General features: G+C 56.8%; 1 protein-coding gene and 1 long non-coding RNA gene across 7 annotated transcripts; both read left to right on the forward strand.

The window, feature by feature from the left end:
- Window positions 1-637: 637 nt before the first annotated feature.
- CCDC71 (coiled-coil domain containing 71) lies at window positions 638-8896 on the forward strand. 6 transcript variants are annotated; one of them, XR_010413153.1, is made up of 4 exons: window positions 638-716; window positions 3097-6905; window positions 7269-7332; window positions 8684-8883. XR_010413153.1 is itself a non-coding variant. In XM_064596371.1 (2 exons), the coding sequence occupies exon 2, from the start codon at window positions 3149-3151 to the stop codon at window positions 4544-4546; it is 1398 nt and encodes a 465-aa protein (XP_064452441.1). In that variant the 5' UTR covers window positions 638-716; window positions 3097-3148; the 3' UTR covers window positions 4547-8896. The 6 variants fall into 6 exon arrangements, 1 of the variants encoding a protein (XP_064452441.1); XR_010413152.1 differs by having other exon boundaries at window positions 3097-6732; window positions 6837-8895; XR_010413150.1 differs by having other exon boundaries at window positions 3097-6210; window positions 6336-8895.
- A 2289-nt stretch (window positions 8897-11185) lies between these two features.
- LOC135365401 (uncharacterized) lies at window positions 11186-13774 on the forward strand. The gene is made up of 7 exons (XR_010413157.1): window positions 11186-11501; window positions 11589-11707; window positions 12022-12104; window positions 12613-12805; window positions 12898-13036; window positions 13130-13360; window positions 13440-13774. It is a non-coding gene; the product is annotated as an uncharacterized LOC135365401 (long non-coding RNA).
- Window positions 13775-18238: the final 4464 nt, after the last annotated feature.

The raw sequence follows: 18238 nt of genomic DNA on the forward strand, positions 1-18238 counted from the left end.
TGAGGGGGCTGAGGCTGGGCAAGGGTTCTCCCACCACACCCATGCACATGGTATGCTAGGCATAGTACACTGGTATGCTAGGACTCTCAGATAGGACATGCCCAGCTTTGGGGTTGTGTGCAGCATGATGTGTGCACATCAGCCTTTCATCCCACATGTGGGCCTCATTCTTGGGAAGAGAGGAGGGCCTGCTGCCCTTGAGGAGACACCCCTGCAACACTCTCAGGCAGGCAATGGGGCATTCCTCTTTCCTTCTGGTCAGGAGCTTGGGACAGAGGCAGGCCTTGTCCGTGGCTGTGGGAGGACCAGAGCTTGGAGGATGGCTTGGAACTTGCAGGGAATCCCTCCCAGATGTCGCTGCACCACCAGGTCCCTCAAAGGGGGTGTCAGTTAGGCCTTAATCCAGTCCTAGGAGGGCTCCTGTGCAGTCCTGTCTGGGACGTGTCTGAGAGCATCACTGTTCCTCAGACTCCTGCACAGGTCCGGATGGATTTAGAGCGTTCCCTGCGGCCACCTCCTCCAGGAAGCCTTCCTTGGTACCCACCTGCCCTGCCCCCAGACTTTGGGGGAAACGGGGTCTCGGGGGGTCAAGGGTCACTGGGGCGGGCCAGGTCCCGGAAGCGGAAGTGCGGCGCGCTTCCGGTGCGCAGCGGGCGGCCATGTTGGAGCAGCGGAGGCGGCGCAGAGGCGCGTCCTGGGTCCCCGCGGCGGCGCCGGTAGGTTGGGGCCATGGGCCTAGCCGCGCCGCGGAGGGGCCGTCCGCGAGGCGACGGGGCGGATGGGCCGGGCGGCCGGCTCTTTCGAGACCCGCGCCCTCCACCGGCCTGGCCAAGACTCCCCCCACCCCTCTACCCCTTGCCCAGCGACCCCACCCTGGGGCTGCGCGACCCGGTCGGGCTCGCCCCGCCCGCCCCTCGCGTTTCGCTGCCTCCAAGATCCCTGCTCCTATCCGCGGCTCGGGCCCCAGGGACACGGACTCCCAGGCCAATGGCCCTGATCGGCCCCCAACCCGGTCCCCCCTTGGATGAGGCCTCTCCCGTTCCCTGTCTTTCATCAACTTCCCTGTCGGCCCCGGGGGCAAGTGTGAAGGGAAGTCCGGGGCCAGACTGCAGCCTCTGTTTCCGGAGCCTCTTGGAAAGCCCAGAAGACCCCTCCCAAGAGTCTAGACCGACCTGGGCGGAAGAGCCCCCAGTTCACCCCCAGTATCTGTGCCTGCGGGGAAACAGGCCCCTCCCTATTCAACAGTTCACAGTCCTGGGAACTACACCCCCTGGAAAAAAAAAATAAAAGAACTGAAGTCATGTGCAAGGATTGTGCTTGGAGAATGGCCTCTGGAGAGAGGAAGTGCCCGAGACACCTGAGGATCCAAGAATGTTTCCAAACAAAGAGCCCCAGGGCACTTCCTCCAGGGGATTCTGAAAACTTCCTCTGCTCCATTAGGGCAGTAGGAAGAAGCTGCACAGACGCGCCTCCTGGCCCGGGGGACCTGCCTGATCCCAGCTGATCTTTTAATGCTCGGGTACAGCTGGGGAGCTCCCTCTGGGAGCCCTCAGTGTTGGGTTGGGTGTTAGACATTAGTCCTGACTGACAGCCTATGGCTTCTTCATGAAGAAGCCTGGGACAGGTTGGGTGTTCCCAGACAGCTCCATCTGGGCTGTACTGAGGTCTGCAGACCTCCAGACCCTAGTTAGGACAGCTCAAATTTCTAGTGTCCACCTTATTAATCATCCTGTTGGAGCCTTTGGCTGTCAGACCTTGGGCTCTTGGTCTGGCTGCCTGGCCCCCAGGCTGCCTGATTGCCAAGACATGTGTCTTGAGCACCTGCTACTTACCTTCTTAGTTTCTGTTGAAGGAGAGTCTGACTCTTGCTTTGGGGTTAGTCTCCGTGGTTTCAGCACCAGGATCAGACCTCTCAGCCTGTCTGGGTACTCCAAAAGCAAAACTTCTGGTAGGCAGGGAGGTTCACCCCTGAGCACCTGAACAACAGCAGCTGGAGGAACAGAGATGGGCATGACTTCAAGGCTCATGTTGTCCTGCTCTTAGCTATTTTTCCATCTAGACCTCCCAGCCCTGACCACAGACTCCAGTCACACACATTAAATGTGCCTTACTGTTTCTCATTTCCAAGCCATTGCATAGGCTGTTCCTTTTTTTGCTCCATTTCCATCTGGTCCTTCCTATTCATCAGTCATGTCCCATCTAGGTGTTGCCTCTCCTAGGAATCCTTCTCTGACTCAGTGGCAAGCTGAGCTGGGTGCCAGTGTGCACTCCCAAGAACTTTGATGGTCTCTGTCTTGCCTTCTATATAGGGCTTCTTGCAGACATACCTGCGTTCCCAGGGTTGAGTCTAATACCAGGTTTCTGGCCTCAGAAAATGGGAGAATTGAATTAAAATGGGCCAACCAAGCCCAAATCTTTCCAGGGACCCAACAGCAGGTTGGATGGCTCTCATGAGCTTCTGGACATTTATCTTGAAGAAACTGCCTCTGACCCGTGTGGGTGCCCCCTGCCACCCCAGTCCTCACCCTGACACCATGGTAGTTCAGGAGACCAGGATTTTGCTCCAAGCAGTGGCTCACTCTGGCCAGGCCCTTTGTGTCGATGGTTGTTAATCATGGAGAGTGCAGGCCCTGATGGACTTACCTACCTGCCTTGCCCCTTATCTCAGTGCCATTTTTTTGTTTTTGTTTTTGTTTTTAACGTAATGATATATTTTCTTTTTTTTTTTTTTTAAGATTTTTATTTATTCATTTGAGACACAGAGAGAGCATGAGCAGGGAGAGAGGGAGAGGGAGAGGGAGAAGCAGGCTCCCCACTGAGCCAGAAACCCGATGTGGGGCTTGATCCCAGGGTCCTGGGATCATGACCTGAGCCGAAGGCAGACGCTTAACCATCTGAGCCACCCAGGCGCCCCAATGATATATTTTCTTTAATGCAATATATCCATAGTATTACCATTTTTTGTAAATAATCTCTACACCCAACATGGGGTTTGAACTCACGACCCCAAGATCAAGAGACGCATGCTCCACCAACTGAGCCAGCCAGGTGCCCCTCGGTGCCGTTCTTATTGATTCTTTTCCTCTTGTCTTGGAGGTGCCGAGCGCTGGTTTGTGGATACCCAGGCAGATCTGCAGTGCCTAATGCCATGAGCGTGGTGCAGCATGTGGAGGAGAAAGCTGTGCACTCCTGGTCGCGGATCTCCACGGCAGGGAAGAAGGCCCTGGAGGAGGCGCTGCTTGTCTTTAACCCCATGAGCCAGGATCTCAGTGCCACAGAGGCCCAGCTTGTAGCCTTCCTGCAGGGCCTGCGGGATGATGGCTTCCAACCCACCATCCTGCGCAGCGGTGATGTCTATGGCTATAGTTCATGCACAGCCAACCCCCCAAGCCAGACGAAGCTGCAAGCCCGTGCCCCCACCCCAGCTGCCACATCACCTCCAGCCAGTGCTCCCCGAACTGCCATGCGGCTGCCTGCAGGCCGGGCCACGCTGCTCCCTATGCCACTATCTGGAAGGCTGGCCAAAGCATCCTCACCAGCCCTTGCCAAGCATGCTACCACCAACCTGCTGCTGAGCTCCCTGAAGCAGTCAAGTGCCAGCCGTGCCCGGGGTGCAGCAGTGGGCTTCCCTGCCCACCTCTATCCAGGTGTCTACCCTGCCATGCGGCTCTCTGTTGTCCTTGAGGCCCTGGTTCCACTAAAGACTCCCATGCCCTGCTTGGGTGCCAAGCACAAGGCACAGTCACTGCAGCTCTCACTTGCAGACTCTCCCCTGAAGCTGCGCAAAGGTCCAGAGAAGAGGCAGGGGAACTGTCGGTCCAAAGCTCCCAGAAAAGCCACAGGCAAGGGCCCTAAGTGTCTGACTTACAGAGGCCCCAGGGCCAGACCCCAACAAGGCACTACACCCCGGAACAAGACCTACAAAGCCACTGGGTCCCTCAGTGGCCTACGAATGAAAGGTGGCTCTGCCCTGGGCACCAAAACATCCCAGGCCAAGGCAGCTCGAACACTGGCCAAAGCTGCCCAGGCCAAGGTGGCTCGAACACAGGCCAAAGCTGCCAAGGCTCGAGCAAAAGCCAAGGCAGCACAGATCAGGGCCAGGGCCAAGGCGGCACGGATCAGGGCCAAGGCCAAGGCAGCACAGATCAAGGCCAAAGCCAAGGCAGTGCGGGCCAAGGCCAAGGCAGTGCGGGCCAAGGCCAAGGTGGCTCGGACCCAGTCCAGGAGCAGGGGCAGGCCAAAAGGGTCTGTTCAGGCCAGGACTGCGAGGAGGGGCCCAAAAAGCCGCCCTGAGACTGTGGGGCAGAAGAGGAAAAGGGCTGAGGAGGCAAAGGATCTTCCTCCCCAGAAAAGAACACGACTTGGGCCCCGATCCCCTAAGGCGTGGCTAGGGCCTGGAACAGCAAAGCTGCTGAAATTCCGGGCCATCAAGGTGGACAGGCGGTCCTCGGACGATGAGGTGCGGCAGCGGGCTCAACGGATCCTCCGTGTGAACCTGTCCCCTGTAATACAGCTCCAGCCATTGCTGCCATACTCAGCACCCTGATTCCTTCGCATAGCAATGTTTGGGGAAACTGAGCCCAGTTGTCTGTGTGGCCAGTGGCACAGTGTGCAATGCCCATGGATTCTACAACCCCAAGGACTCCAGGTGCCTCTCCAGGGCCCTGAGAGCCACCATTCTCCTTTCAGAGACTGGAGGATATGGGGTGGTATGGGTGGGCGGGAGGGGTGTTCTCATGGCGCGATGCACTGTGATTTGTTACTCTTCAAGTTGTACCTCCACTGTTCCATCTATCACGTTTTATACCTTTCCACCTTCCGGTCTCCCTGCCCACCCTTCATGGTCTTTTTTGCGTTTGTAGCTGCTGGTGGGCCAGCTTGAGCATATAGGAAGAGTGGCCCCAGGAACAGGGCTGCCAAAGGGGGTCCTGGTAGCCTGAGACAGGTCATCAGTGTGAGTGGGAAGAGTAGCTCTCAGGCTTCTCTGGAGGTGCTGGCCTCTGTCGATGTGTGAGAAGCAGCCACTGAGGACAGGGGCAGAGTCACTCGGAGGTGGCACACCTCCCCATCGGGCTGCACTGGTTTGTTATCCAGGTAGGCCCTATGCAAGAGGACAGTAGGTGGCTCTGTGGGGAACCGTGCAGCCAGCAGGTTTCTAGGCCAGGGAAGGCGGGGTTTGGGTACTGCTCCCCAGGGGCCATTCAGACAGCCTGGCCTTGTCTCCTAGCCTGCTCTGGCTGAAATCTTGGGGCTTTACCTGAGCTTGTCTGGGGCAGGGCCAGGCCTAAATTAGCTAAAGTACCTCTGCCTGTCCTTCCAGCCTTGACTTCCCCAGTTGGTGGCAAGGGTTTGGGGTTGAGTCAGAGGCCAGGGCTCTGGGTTGTTCGGCCACTGAGTCTGTCTTCACTGACTGCAGAATTTTCTCCTTTGATCAGTGGGGTACTGTGTTAGCTGAGCCAGGAGAGTTTCTACAACTGCTTCGCCCCATCAGCAGTGCTTTCTGCCTGAGTCCCAAGCACTCTGTTCCCAGGTCCAGCCTTATCAAGCTTCCCAGCAGGGGCCTGTGTGTATTTCAGACACTAAAGGCTCTTCCTGCTTTGGAGAGGGGGCTGGGCCCCCGGAACAAAACTAGCTCCCCGCCCATCTGCCAGTCCTTCCCCGTCTGCCTGGCTTGAAAGGCAGTGGCTGGGGCTGGCAGGGAGGGGGACACATTCCCCAGAGGCTCCTAGAGACCAGCAGCCTTTCAGGGCTAGGGATGGGAGCCTCATTTGAATGAGAATTGGATCTCTCCTGTCTCTGTGGGTTAGTCTGAACCCTGACCCCACTAGCGCCAGCTGCATTGGATGGCAGACCCGTAGAGAAGTTCTGCTTGTTTTTTTGGTACCCCCTCCCTACCTTTTTTTCTGCATCTGGTGGCTGCCATTAGTAGGGTATGGCCTCCCTGATTCCCAGGCTCTGGGGACCCCCTTGCTCCCAGCCTCACCGTGGCTTCACAAACCCTGCATGCTCCTTGTGTCTGGCAGTCCTGCTTTCATCTACCATGTGAGTAGGGGGCCACACCCAGTTCCTCAAGGGCAGCCTGCTTGGGGCCCACTCTATCCTCTCTCTCAGGCCTGATTCCAGCTCATGGCCCAGGACCCCCAGCCCGGCTAGGCCTCCTCCTTCGCAGTCTACAACTCCTTTCAGTTCTGCTGCTGCTGCCACCAATGGGTGAGAGGTTGGCTCTTTCCCTGAGAGCCATCCAAAGGGGGAGAAGAACTCTCCAGGCCTCCCTGTGGGGCAGAGTGAGGTGGGGGGTATCCCTAGGATCTCTACTCAGACCTTGTCCTTCCCAGTCCAGGCTCCCAGAACAGTTGCTGAGGAGGTGCCAGACACACTTTCCCCACCTACTGACAACTTGATTGTTGGCCGTGGCCAGAACCTCCTGAGCCCTACTGCATTGTCAGTCACCTACAGGTGGGGAGGAGTGTGAGGGCTCTGGAGATGGTATCTCTGGGTTTTCCTGGGCAGGTTTGGCCTTGCGGGGGGGTTCAGGTCATTGTTGGGGGCTGGAGAGGGGAGGGCTGTGCTGTGAAATTTTGGAATTGGGGACCAACCACATACCTTTTGCCTTGTCATTTTCCTTGGGCATTCCCCCCAGGAATCTGAGAATTGCTTCTTTTGTGACTCTCGGGACCAGGGAGGCCATGGCATTGAGAATGTGATCTGGAGTGGTGGTCGTGACAGCAATAAGTAAGACCTGATGGCAAGCAGAGAGTGGTGAGGGTACACGTGTGCCCATGTGTTCAGGTCTAGGGTCATGGCCTGGTCACTCTGACAAGCCCTTGTGGTTGCAGGTGTTGAGAATGTCACCATCCAGCTGGACCTAGAGTGCCTTCTACTTTACCCACCTCATGACTTTCAAGGTGACCCAATGCCCCAGCCTGAAGGCTTGCTCTGTGCCTCCTGACCTGATGGCCACCAGTGATGCTTGCCCCTGGTGACCCAAGGATCCCCTCCTGTCCCCTGGCGTTCTGCCCAGCAGCTCTGCTCCTGGAGCGCTCAGTGGACCATGGCCACTCCTGGCGTGTGTACCGATACTGTGCCTACAACTGCTCAGGCCTTTTTCCTGGGATCCATCTTGCTCCTGGCCACAGAGTCAATGACCTTGTTTGTGACCAGCATTACTCTGACATCAAGCCTTCCACTGAGGGCCAGGGCAGGCCCAGAGGAAGGGGGGTTGGGCCCTGGGGTGAAGCCAGAGGCTCAGGTTTGCTTTCTTCTCTCAGGTAATTTTCAAAGTTCTGGACCCAGCCATTCTGGTGGAGAACTCAAACAACCCCAAGATTCAGGGTAATTGTCCCCATAGCCAATCCTGTACTCCTTGCATGTTAGGACAGCCAGATACTGGGGGGAGGTGAGGTCCTGCCTGGGTGTGTACACAAGTGGGGCAGGGGTGGCAGGCAAGCCAGCATCATTCCCCAGCTCTGCACCATCATGGTCCTCTATTGTGCGCCCTGTTATCGCCCTCCATTCCTATCCCATCATTGTTCCCTGGACCTGTGCCCAGTGCAGAGGGACTGGCACGTGTAACAGTTTCCATCTCTGCCCCATCATAACTCCTTTGTGGGGCCCCATTGTAGTTCTCATCGCTACTTTCTATGCCAGCCCCAACAATGTATCCCATCACTGCATCTATCACTGAACATCATGACTGTCTCCTTTATGAGCCTCCGTCACTGCCTCCATCCTGGTCCCTTGGCATTGCCCTCCCCTGATTTATCATCCAGGCCTTAGTTTGTACCCTGCATCTCTGCAGCTGCCTCTAGGTGATGCCAGGGCGTCTCTGGGTTGTGACCTCTTTCTTGTAAGGCAGGAGTCTTGAAAGACAAGAGACACATAACCAAAACCCAGCAAGGCAGCCCAGAGTCAGGTCAGGCGAGTACCAGAGCAGGACATAGCCCAAACTAGCACTCTCCACCCACCTTGACTGGTTATTACCAGCCACTCACCAAGTCCCCATGCTAGGTTTCCAAGCAGCTGTTGCTCTTCTGATCTGATCACGGGAGAGACACCTGGCGAAGGAGGGGTACAAGAGATAACCTTGGCTCAGTAACTGACATAAGCTGTGGAGCAGAAAGGAGCCATGGACCCATCTCTCCCATGTGTACATTGAGAAAGTGCCCATTGAGCTCCGCTGTGTACCAGGCATCTATCTTCTGAGCAGGACTCAGTGGGAAGCAGATGGACAAGGTATCTGTCTTCTTGGAGCTGACATGAAAGTGAGAAAAACTGGATAAATAAGCAAACATACCATATATGGTTTGGCTGGATGATAAACTGATTTCTAGTTTTGATGATGGGCTGGGGAATGGAATGCTTTACTGCATTGGGGAAGTAGGTTTCAAATATCTAGTGATGCCAGGACGGGATGTCCAGGAAGCAGTGGGATGTGCAGGTCTCAGCTCAGGAGTGATACCAGGGCTGGAGCCGTGCAGAAGTGGAATTACCACCATTAGGCTGTAGTCATCCTAAGATGGCATGCCCAGAGGAACAGGAATGGGGGAGTCCCACAGCATGAATGCTGGAGGAGGTGGCCATAGTGACACAGATAAGAGACTCTACCCCCATTCCTCCCCCTTCCATCCCAGCCATAGAGGGATGATGACTAGTGCATCTGAGGTCCCCCAACCTGTGTCTCCAGACCTCCTGAGTATGACAAACCTCCGTGTCAACTTCTCCAAACTGCACACACTGGGTGACAGGCCATTGGGGGGCCTAAAGCGACACCCCTTCTACGACTATGCCCTTTATGAGCTCGTGGCCAGAGGCAGCTGCCTGTGCCGTGGCCATGCCTCTGAGTGTAAGCGCATAGCTGGGACCCCAGCCAATGTGAAAGGCATGGTGAGCACCATGGGAGGGGCATCCAGTGGCTGGTGGGGTGGGCAGGCTGGGGGGACTGGGGCAGACTCATCTTGCCCTCCTCCCTGGCAGGTGCATGGCCTTTGCGTCTGCCGCCACACACAGCTGGTACCCACTGTGAGTGCTGCCAGGACCTGCACCAGGACCGCCCATGGCATACAGCAGAGCCTGGGCACCCTCAGCCTGCCAGGGTAGGTGCCATGCCCTCTCTGCCTGGCCATACTTGCCCAGCTCAGCCCACTCCATATCCACCTTCCTTGTTCTGCCCTAGAACGCAAGTGCAATGGACATGCCCGCAGTTGTCACTTTGATGTGGCCTTGTATCTGGCATCTGGCAATGTGAGTGGAGGCATGTGTGACGCATGTCAGCACAACACAGCTGGGTGCCACCGTGAGCTCTGCCAGTCCTTCTGCCGAGATCCCAGGGAGGATCCCCGGTCCCTTCATTCTTGCAAATGTGAGCCCTCCAATCCCCAATCCCAACTCTGACCTCGATCCTTCAGCTCCGTGGTGACCTCTGACCTAACTCTGTCCTCACCTCTGACCCATGATGCAGCCTGTAACTGGAACCGTGGGGGGACCCTGGAAGGGGGTTTGTGTGATGCCCACACAGATGAGACCTGTGGTCTCCTCTCTGGGCAGTGTTGCTGCAAAGTTCATGTCTGGAGCCAGCGCTGTGACTTCTGCCGACCTGGTCACTGTGGCCTCAGCCCCACCCAAACAGAAGGTTGTCAGCCTGAGTTATCCTGGGAGCAGACCCCAAACCCCATGTCCTTGCTCTGCCCCCAGTCACTGCCATAAGAACACATGCATGCACCTACCTCTGCAGCAGTCCCAATAGCACCCTGGGAGCCCTGTGCCCTAGCCTGCAGGTGTCGTGACCCCTGGGGCCGGGTCCCTGGCACTCATGCCTGTGATCCCTCCAGTGGTGCCTGTCACTGGCAAACGCTTTGTCTCTGGGTGGGACTGCAGCTGTTGTCTGGTAAGCCTTGACCCACCTTCTGATTTGACCTTGATCTTGGGCATTGAGCTTCTAGAAGCTGATAAGTATAAGGCTATAATCAGTGTGAACGTAGACTGAGCCTTACACATGGGTTGGTTCAACTCCCTGATCTGGTTATCGGGGTCAATGCACCTCAGCTAGCTGAACCAGCATATGCCCTCAGGTGGGAGCTTTGGGGGCATAAAAAGGAAAAGCGATAAAACAAGTTACAACAGTATTGGTTTAAAGAACTAGGTTTAAAAGTGTTTTGCAACAAACATGTTTGAAGGAACACTCAGTCCAAGAAACAATTCCATCCCTTTTTTGCCTCTCCTTGAATGTAAATCCTTTGTTTAATTTTTACTTTAACCCCTGCAGTGTCCTCATCTTACCTCTTACGAAGTTGTGCATGAGTACCCTGGGGTCTCCTCACCCCCTCCCAGCAGCAAGCAGAGGAGCATTCAAGCCCTGTGCTCACGCCCTTTCCTCCTGCAACAGGCAGTCCCAGTACGTGACCTCCCAGGCTCCAGATCTTCCCGTCCTTTCTCCACCTACTTGCTTTCTCTTACAGCCCGAGTTCTGGGGTCTGAGCAGCAACTCTCTGGGCTGCCGGCCCTGTAATTGTGACTTTGGGGTGCCTACAGCAACAGGTACAAGGCAGGGCCTGGGAATTGGGATCAAGTGGTAAGAATCAGGAGTTGACTCCCCCTCCCTGCCCCCATGCTTGCTCAGGTGTTCTGCTGGGGAGGGCCTCTGCCCGTGCCGCCCTCACCTCTGTGGCCGCCGCTGCCATGAACTCCAATTTGGGCACTTCTGTGCTGCTTTTGACCAAGCCACTGCTGAAGCTGAGCTTGACCAGGTCCTCCAGCCAGCTGACCCCCAGGTGCCTGTGAGTGTCCAGGAGGGGTAGGGGCAGGGGCAGGAGGAAACCAAGGCCCAGACTTGGTTTTCAGGGGAGGGAGGGAGTGTGTAGAGAGAACTAGTTGGAATAAGAGGCTGAGCAGGGTTAGGAAGGTGAGAAAGTCCAGGTGGGGGTGTCAGCATGGTCAGAGGTTTGGTGTCTTAGAACCCATATTTTCAGGGCAGTGTGGGAGAAGAAAGGGCCAGAATGTTGGAGGGCACTGACACCCGGCTTGCCCCCAGGGAGCCCCCTGGCCTGCTCCTGCCCACTGTACACAAAACTCAGGGACCTCTCCTGGTTGTCTCTGGCCCCGACTGGAGACAGTGTGACCCTCCATGTGCCTGCCACTCTGCTAGGCAAGCCTATTACAGCAGTCAGCTGCCCAGGGTGAGGAATCTGAGGAACAGGGTGGGGTCATAGGTTGCTAGGGTCTTAGTAGGGATGGGGCCCAAGCCCTGGGGATATGGGTCCCTGAGGTCTTGGGGTAATGGGAACCTAAGTCCTGAGGGTCCAGGTCATGGGGTGATCTGGGCCTGGGAGTCTGTGTCTCACATCCAGGCCCCAGAGGAGCCCCTGCCCTTGCAGCAGGGAGCTGGCTCTGCACCGTGGACTGGCTTGGGCTTTGCACATGTGGTTGATGGGGCCGGCCTCTCTCTGCTCGGGCCCACAGTGCCTCGTGTCATGGAGCATGACATTGTCCTGTGCTGTGAGACCAAGGTCTGTGACATAGGTCCCAAGCAGGTGAATGGGTGATGCTGGGTGGTGGGCAGGGGCAGCTCTGTGACTGCTGATCTCTAACCCCAGGCAGCTGAAGACTGGCAGGCATTAGTCTGTGTTCATGCCCGGTCCCTGTCCAGGAGCACCTGCTGTGCCCATCTGCGCTCAGAGCAGCTGTTCCAGGTGGCCTTGACCTACGCACACAGGTAGGCAGGACCCTAGAACCCCCAATAGCAAGACCCTATTATGCTGCCAACACATTTGAAACAACACTCAAAGTGGAAAATCTCCAATATGGAATATCATCATGTCATAGAGCAGTCAAAACAGGGACTGAACGTAAAACATCAAGATTTAAGAAGTTGGTCTTTTTTGCATGGGTCATATGATGAAATACTAGATGCAGCAGAAATGGGACACCCCTGAGACCACATGATCATGGCCTCCTTATCCCACCCTTACTCCTTCCCTGCTCTCTGCAGAGCTGTGGTTTTATCCAGACCTTTCTGCTTTGAACTAGGGACATGCTACTCCCTGATCCTGAGGCTGTGCAGGACCAAGGGGATGCGGAGACGAGAGGGGGGCACTATCCTTCTGGATTCGGTGAGGTCCTAGGGGTTCCACCCCACCTCTGGGGGGGACAAATTATAGCAGAATGATGTGGATGCAGTAGGGCTGGGGAGTAGGCGTCGCAGAGGCCTGGAGTTGCACCAAGAGGATGGAGACAGGTGGATAGTGTAAGGAGGGGGATCCAGGCAGGAGCAAAGCATATGCGAAGGATAGAAGATGAGAATAGGCAGCCACCAGACCTCCAAAGACATATGGGCACTGTGGGGCAGTGGGGAGCCATGGAAGGGACTTGAACAGGGAAGATTCATGGGGGAGAATGGATTGCAAGGAGGAGGCTGCTGCAGTGATTCTGAGTGAGAGGTGGCATTGCGTGGACTAGATGGGAGCCATGGGACAGGAAGGAGAAACAGACTCAGAAGAGAACTAGGAAAGGGGTAGGAAGGGGCTGTGAGATCCACTACAAGGAAGGGTAGTTAGTAGGTGATAGTGAGTGGGGCTGGGCTCACTACCCTCTGCCTGCCACCCTCCACCCTCCTACTAGATTGTGCTCTTGCCGTGGGTGAAGGAGTTGCCTGGGCTGAGATCTGTGGACCCTGGGGCCACAGAGCACTTACAGGAGCTCCACAAGGCAGGCTGCGTGGAGGCAGCAAGGACTGGCCTCCCCAGCACCATGCCTGAGGTTTGTGCCCACCTTGTCTGCAGCATCTTGGCCCTGCTCCACGGGGGTGGCCTTGGTGAGTATATCCCCCTGGCTTGAGGGGGCTGCAATATAGGGATTGCAGGAAGCACCGTGAGGTTCACTTTATCTCGCTCTTTTTCCTGCCAGCATGTGAGTGCCACCCCCAGGGTTCCCTGAACACTGTGCACCCCGCTAGGTGGGCCCTGCCCCTGCCATCCCAATATCATTGGTTGTACCTGTGACTGCATGTCTGAAATATACAGCATCGGGCCCACTGGCTGCAGTGGTAAGCCTTCAGGGCCAGCGAGGATGGGTGAGGGGTCTGGGACCAATCATCTCCTTTCTCCGCAAGGCTTGACGGCCCTGTCATTCCCCACAGAGTGCCACTGCCACACCGAGGGGCCACTAGTACCATTTGTAACCCTGTGAGTGGGCAGTGCACATGCCAGGCAGGCCTGGCTGGTCACCGCTGTGCCCACCGCCTCTCTGGCTGGTGGGGTTTCCCTCTCTGCCAGCCCTGCACCTGCACTGGACACGCTGAGTTGTGCCAGCCACTCACAGGGGTCTGCCAGGCTTGCCCAGGAACCACCACAGGCTGGCACTGTGCGAGGTGAGCGCTGTCGCTGGAAGGGCTGGGTAGGAATTATGATGAGTGGGCCACGTCCCATTCCATGTGCTGCTGCCCACAGGTGCTTGGACGGCTATTCTGGAGACCCCACCCTGGGCTCAGGCCAGCAGTGCAGACCTTGCCCCTGTCCTGGGCACCCTGGCTCTGGCCTCTATCATGGGATTTCCTGCCATGTGGACAGTGCGAGTGGACGTGTCCTATACCTCTGTGCACCTGGCTATGCAGGTGAGGGCTGTTTGGCAAGGGCAACCCGGTGGCCCTGCTCACTTGTTCACAACCTCATCAGGTCCACGAGGCAAATCTTTGCCAGGGCCACCTGTATGTGGAGCTGCAGGCTGGGCACGTCTCCTGGAGGAGTTGCTGTTCAAGGGAGGGAGGGGCAGATGGGAGGAGCTATAGACCTGGAATTTGTAAACCAGGAAGGTGGGCTGTAATGTAGCTTCTGTGTTCTCTGCCTTCTTGGCTCGACCTCAGACTTTCTGGCTGCATACGTGGGACCCACAGGCCACAAGGATACAGGAAGGCACCTGAGACAACCCACCCATACCTCGATCCTTTCTGGGCCCCCGCTGCGACCGCTGTTCCTCTGGCTACTTTGGGCGCCCTTGGCCAGGGGGAGACCCCAGAAGGAGCCCGTGCTGGCTCTGTCAGTGCAACAATAATATCGGTCCCCGTGATCCTGCTGCCTGCGACGCCCACAGTGGGGACTGCCAACACTGTCTGCACCACACCTAAGGTCCCAGCTGTGCCCACTGCAGGCCTGGCTTCTATGGCAGTGCCCTGCGTCCAGGGGGCTGCCCGCGTGAGTGTGTGGCTAGGATGGGTGAGAACACCCCAAGGCGGGTGGGTGCGTTCTCTTTCCTCAGACCCTTCCTCTTCCCCAGGCTGCAGCTGTGACCCCAGGGCACTGTCCCTGCACGGTGTCCCTCTTGGGCTGAAGCCTGCTTCTGCAACCAGGTCAGTGGGCTGTGCTCTTGCCGCCCCCACACACTGGGGCAGGACTGTAGCCGCTGTGCCCCTCTCTTCTGGAACCTGGGGGGACTGTGAGCCCTGCAACTGCCATGCCCAACACACTGTGCAGCCGGCATGTCACCCAGGGAGTGAGGCCACGTTGCACATAGCTTGTGGCAGTGTCCGGGTGTGAGTGAAGGTGTGTGTGCCTCTGACAAGATGTTAACTTGTGGCTGGTGTGAGTGTTCACATGACCACCAGCACCGGGGGGTGTGGCTGCAAACAGCTGTGTGAGTCTCTGCTTTTGTGTGACATCAGCTATAAGATAATGGCGGGATTTGGGGTAAGGCAGACATGAGACCACACGTACCTGACCCCACGTGCAGCCATGTGCTGTGAATGGGTCCCCGCAAGTGGACTGAACGTGGCAGGGGCTGGGGGGGGAGGCTGAGGAGACACAGGTGAAGGGTGAGGATTGAGAGCTTGGCCACTGTGAGCAGGAGTTTCCAGGAGGAGAGTAATCCGCGACCAAATGAAACGAGGCCTGACGTGTGTGCTCTTATGTCCTTGGCAAAGAGATGGTGGGAGGCAGGGTGAAGGAGACATCAGGGTGAGACAGCGGGGTGTTCGGATCAGGACACAGAATAGCAAGTCAGGAGTTGAGAACCCAGAGGGCCTGTGGGAGGCTGGCAATGTGGGAAGGTGGGGGCTGGCCAAGGAGGTCAGGCCAGAGGAAGCAGGAAAGGGAGAAGCCTTCGGCCAAGCACAGGTGTGGATGCTGCCCAGGGCAGGAGCAGGGCAGGGAGAAGACTCTGTGCTTGGTATGCATACACTGCCTTTGAACACTCGTGTCCTTCTCCCTGGCCCAGAGGAGGCTGTGTACCTACCCACTGGCCCACACTCTCTTCCCTCAGGTCCCAGGTCAGTGCACCTGCCAGGTAGGATCGAGGGTCGCACATGCTCCAGGTGTCAGGATGGGTACCGGGGTGACCCAGAGCAGGAATGCAGAGGTGAGAAAGCCACTCACATGATCCACACCACCAGGGATGATGTTTCCCTGAAGGGGCCCAGTGTGGAGTAGCAGGGGAACAGTGGGGCTTTCCTGAGGGAGAACACAGCATGTTTATTGATGTTTCCCCCCCAATTCAAAGAAATATTCATGAAAAGCTGTTGGCAAGGCCAGGTGGGGTATTCCTACAGAGAGCACACATCAGGTGGCTCTTTTCTGAACCCATCTGGCAGTCCTGTACCCCAGCTGACCCGTGACGACTGTAGAGCTTCCAGAGCATTGTGCTGTTTCCCTGCCCAAAGGCTGCCATGCCATATGGCCTCTGTGGCCAGGGAAGATGCCAGTGCCCGTGGTCATTCTGAGCAGTGGCTTAGGCAAAGGCTTGTGTGCACCCTCCCACTCACACAGGGCTGTTCTCCAGGCTTCTTGGAGGCAAGGCTGGGGCAAGAGCTGCCTGCTCCCCTCCACAGCCTGTGCCCGTGACCCACAGGGCTCCATCTTGCCCAGCTGTGATCCACACACAGGTGCCTGCTTATACAGAGAGGGCATCTTGGGGATGAGGTGCCAGGCATGTGCCCGTGGTTCCAGAGGTGGCTTCCCACACTGCATGTCCTGCCCTACCTGTTTCACCTCCTGGGACCTATGTCTAGCTCTGCTCCAGCTGCAGCTGGAAATTGTGGCCCAGAAGGTCACCTCCCTATACCAGGGGATGCCTGACTGGGGTGCTAGGGGCCAGGGTGGACACCTGCAGGCCCTGGAGGGGATACTCCAGCAAGCACAGATTCTCCTGGAATCTTCTTCACCTTTGTTGCGGGGACTCTGGAGCAACTTACGGAGTAGATAGCTGGATTCGCCAAGGGGTCTTGGGTCAGTAAGGAGGAGGTCTCCAGCTAGCTTCTCAGGGTTGGGGATTTCAGAAGGTCTCAGGTTGGCCTGTCTGAGTCCTGGGTTTTGGAGTTAGGTGGGTTTTCTTGAGTGAGGAGTCATGGAGGAGAGTACATGTCTGGTCAGGCTGATAACTCCATCTTCCTGCGGGAGGAAAGTGACTGCATTGGTCCAGACACTGTGGGCCACAGGGCAGATTGTGGCAGAAAGAGAGCCATGGGTTAGGAGGCAGTGTGAACAGCTGGAAGAATTATCCCAGCAGCTAGACTGTGTCAAGGGCTTGGCCTGGTCCAAAAGGGCCACAGGAGCCCAAGGTGAGGCCTAATGGGCAGGCGGGTGGGCAGGTGGGGGTAAAGGCTAGGCTGGGGCAGAAGGAAGGGGCCAGGTGCGCTTGCTTATGTATCTGGGGAACCCAGAAGGCTGATTGGCCCTGCCTCAGCCAGTGGAGCCCTGAGTCACCTCTATCCCTCACTGCCATCCCCTGCAGATGCTGCGGCCCAGGTCTCCTCAGCTGCCCTGCTTTCCCAGGAGGCCCTGCTTGAAGCCCAGGTTATGGCCACATTTGGAGAACCGGACAGCAACCTGGGAAAGGCCCGAGAGGCCCAGCGGTGGATGGAGCAGCTGCTTCGGGGGATGGGCCAGCCAGGGACAGGGACAGCTGTGTGGGAGCTGAAACTGAAGGAGCTGGTCAACAGGGTGCAGATGTTGCATCCACAGCTTCTGAGACTCCTAGTCAAAGCGGGAGTGGTGGGTGGAGATATGGATCACTATAGGGGTTTCGCCAAGGCCAGGACTCTCTTCTAGCCATAACCTGGATGTAGGGCACTAGGGCATTTGGGACATGCATTTCTCACTGGATCACCTGTCTTGTTTGCAGGAATGCAGGGATTGGGGACCTGGGATGGCTGTGTTCCTGTACCCTGTGTTGTTCCCTCTTGCCCTGGGACCCTGCCCACTGCCCAGTGGGCTCTGCTTGCTTCCCGTAACTCTTCCGATAGCCTGGACACAGCTGCCACAGCCTTAGAGCAGCATCAGCGACTGGTACAGAGCCACTGGGGCCATGAATGGGGGCCAAGGTGGGGGAGTCATAGGGAACCATAGCTTGGCCATAGGGTTGCAGGAGACACATTCCACATCTTACCCACCCCTACCAGATGCAGCAAATCCAGGCCACAGCAAGCGCCACAGGAATCCAGGCCCAGGAGACATGGCATTGGACAAGGGGGCCCTGGGGTGTGGCCACCATAGCGCATGTGCAAGCAACTGTGCAGATCCTCCTCTTGGGTACCTGTCTGCTTGTTGTGTGTCTGTTCACAGCTGAGGGCAGGGGCAGGTGGGCATCTGGGATACTGCTACGATACTCCTTCCAGAATGAGGAATACTCATAAGGGCTGACCAGGGGTCAGGTGGGAGCACTAGTATGCAGGTAAATATTTAACAATTGGCTGGAGGTCAAAGGGAACTGATTTGTAGTGTTTGCTAGTTTCCCTGGTATAAGTAAATCCACCATGGTTGACTTTAGTCTAACTACCGTTTACCAGCTGAGTCACAAAATTCGTGAAAATTTAACGTTTGGTTCTTGTTAGCCCTTAGCACACCATGTAGTCATGTCAGAGGCAGGGTCAGTGAGAGGTTAGGGTCAGTGTTTGTTGGGTCAGAGATCAGAGTTCACATCTGAGATTCCTACCCTAATTCCCACAGAAGAAGGAGCAGATACTGCAAGTGTGGAGCTCATGGCATGGCGTGGGCTGGGGGTGCCCCTCCCCCAAAATGGGGCAGTGGGCATTGCCCTCCGGCTGGGTCAGATCCAAGGTGCCCTCCCTGCACCAGACATCATAGGCCAGGAACTGCCCAGAGCTGAAGGTGTCCTCCATCAGGCACAGGGGTGGGGATGGGGTGGGATAAGGGTCAGATGGGAGGGTCAGAGTCAGAACAGGGATGGTGTGGGAGGGTCAGGGCTGGGGTCAAAGTTCAGAACAGGGGTCAAATGTTGATTAGGGTTAGAGCTCATTTAG

The sequence above is a fragment of the Mirounga angustirostris genome, unplaced genomic scaffold (assembly GCF_029215605.1).
Source record: "Mirounga angustirostris isolate CCGP_5_RB_7025 unplaced genomic scaffold, mMirAng1.0.hap1 SCAF_1, whole genome shotgun sequence".
NCBI lineage: Eukaryota > Metazoa > Chordata > Mammalia > Carnivora > Phocidae > Mirounga > Mirounga angustirostris.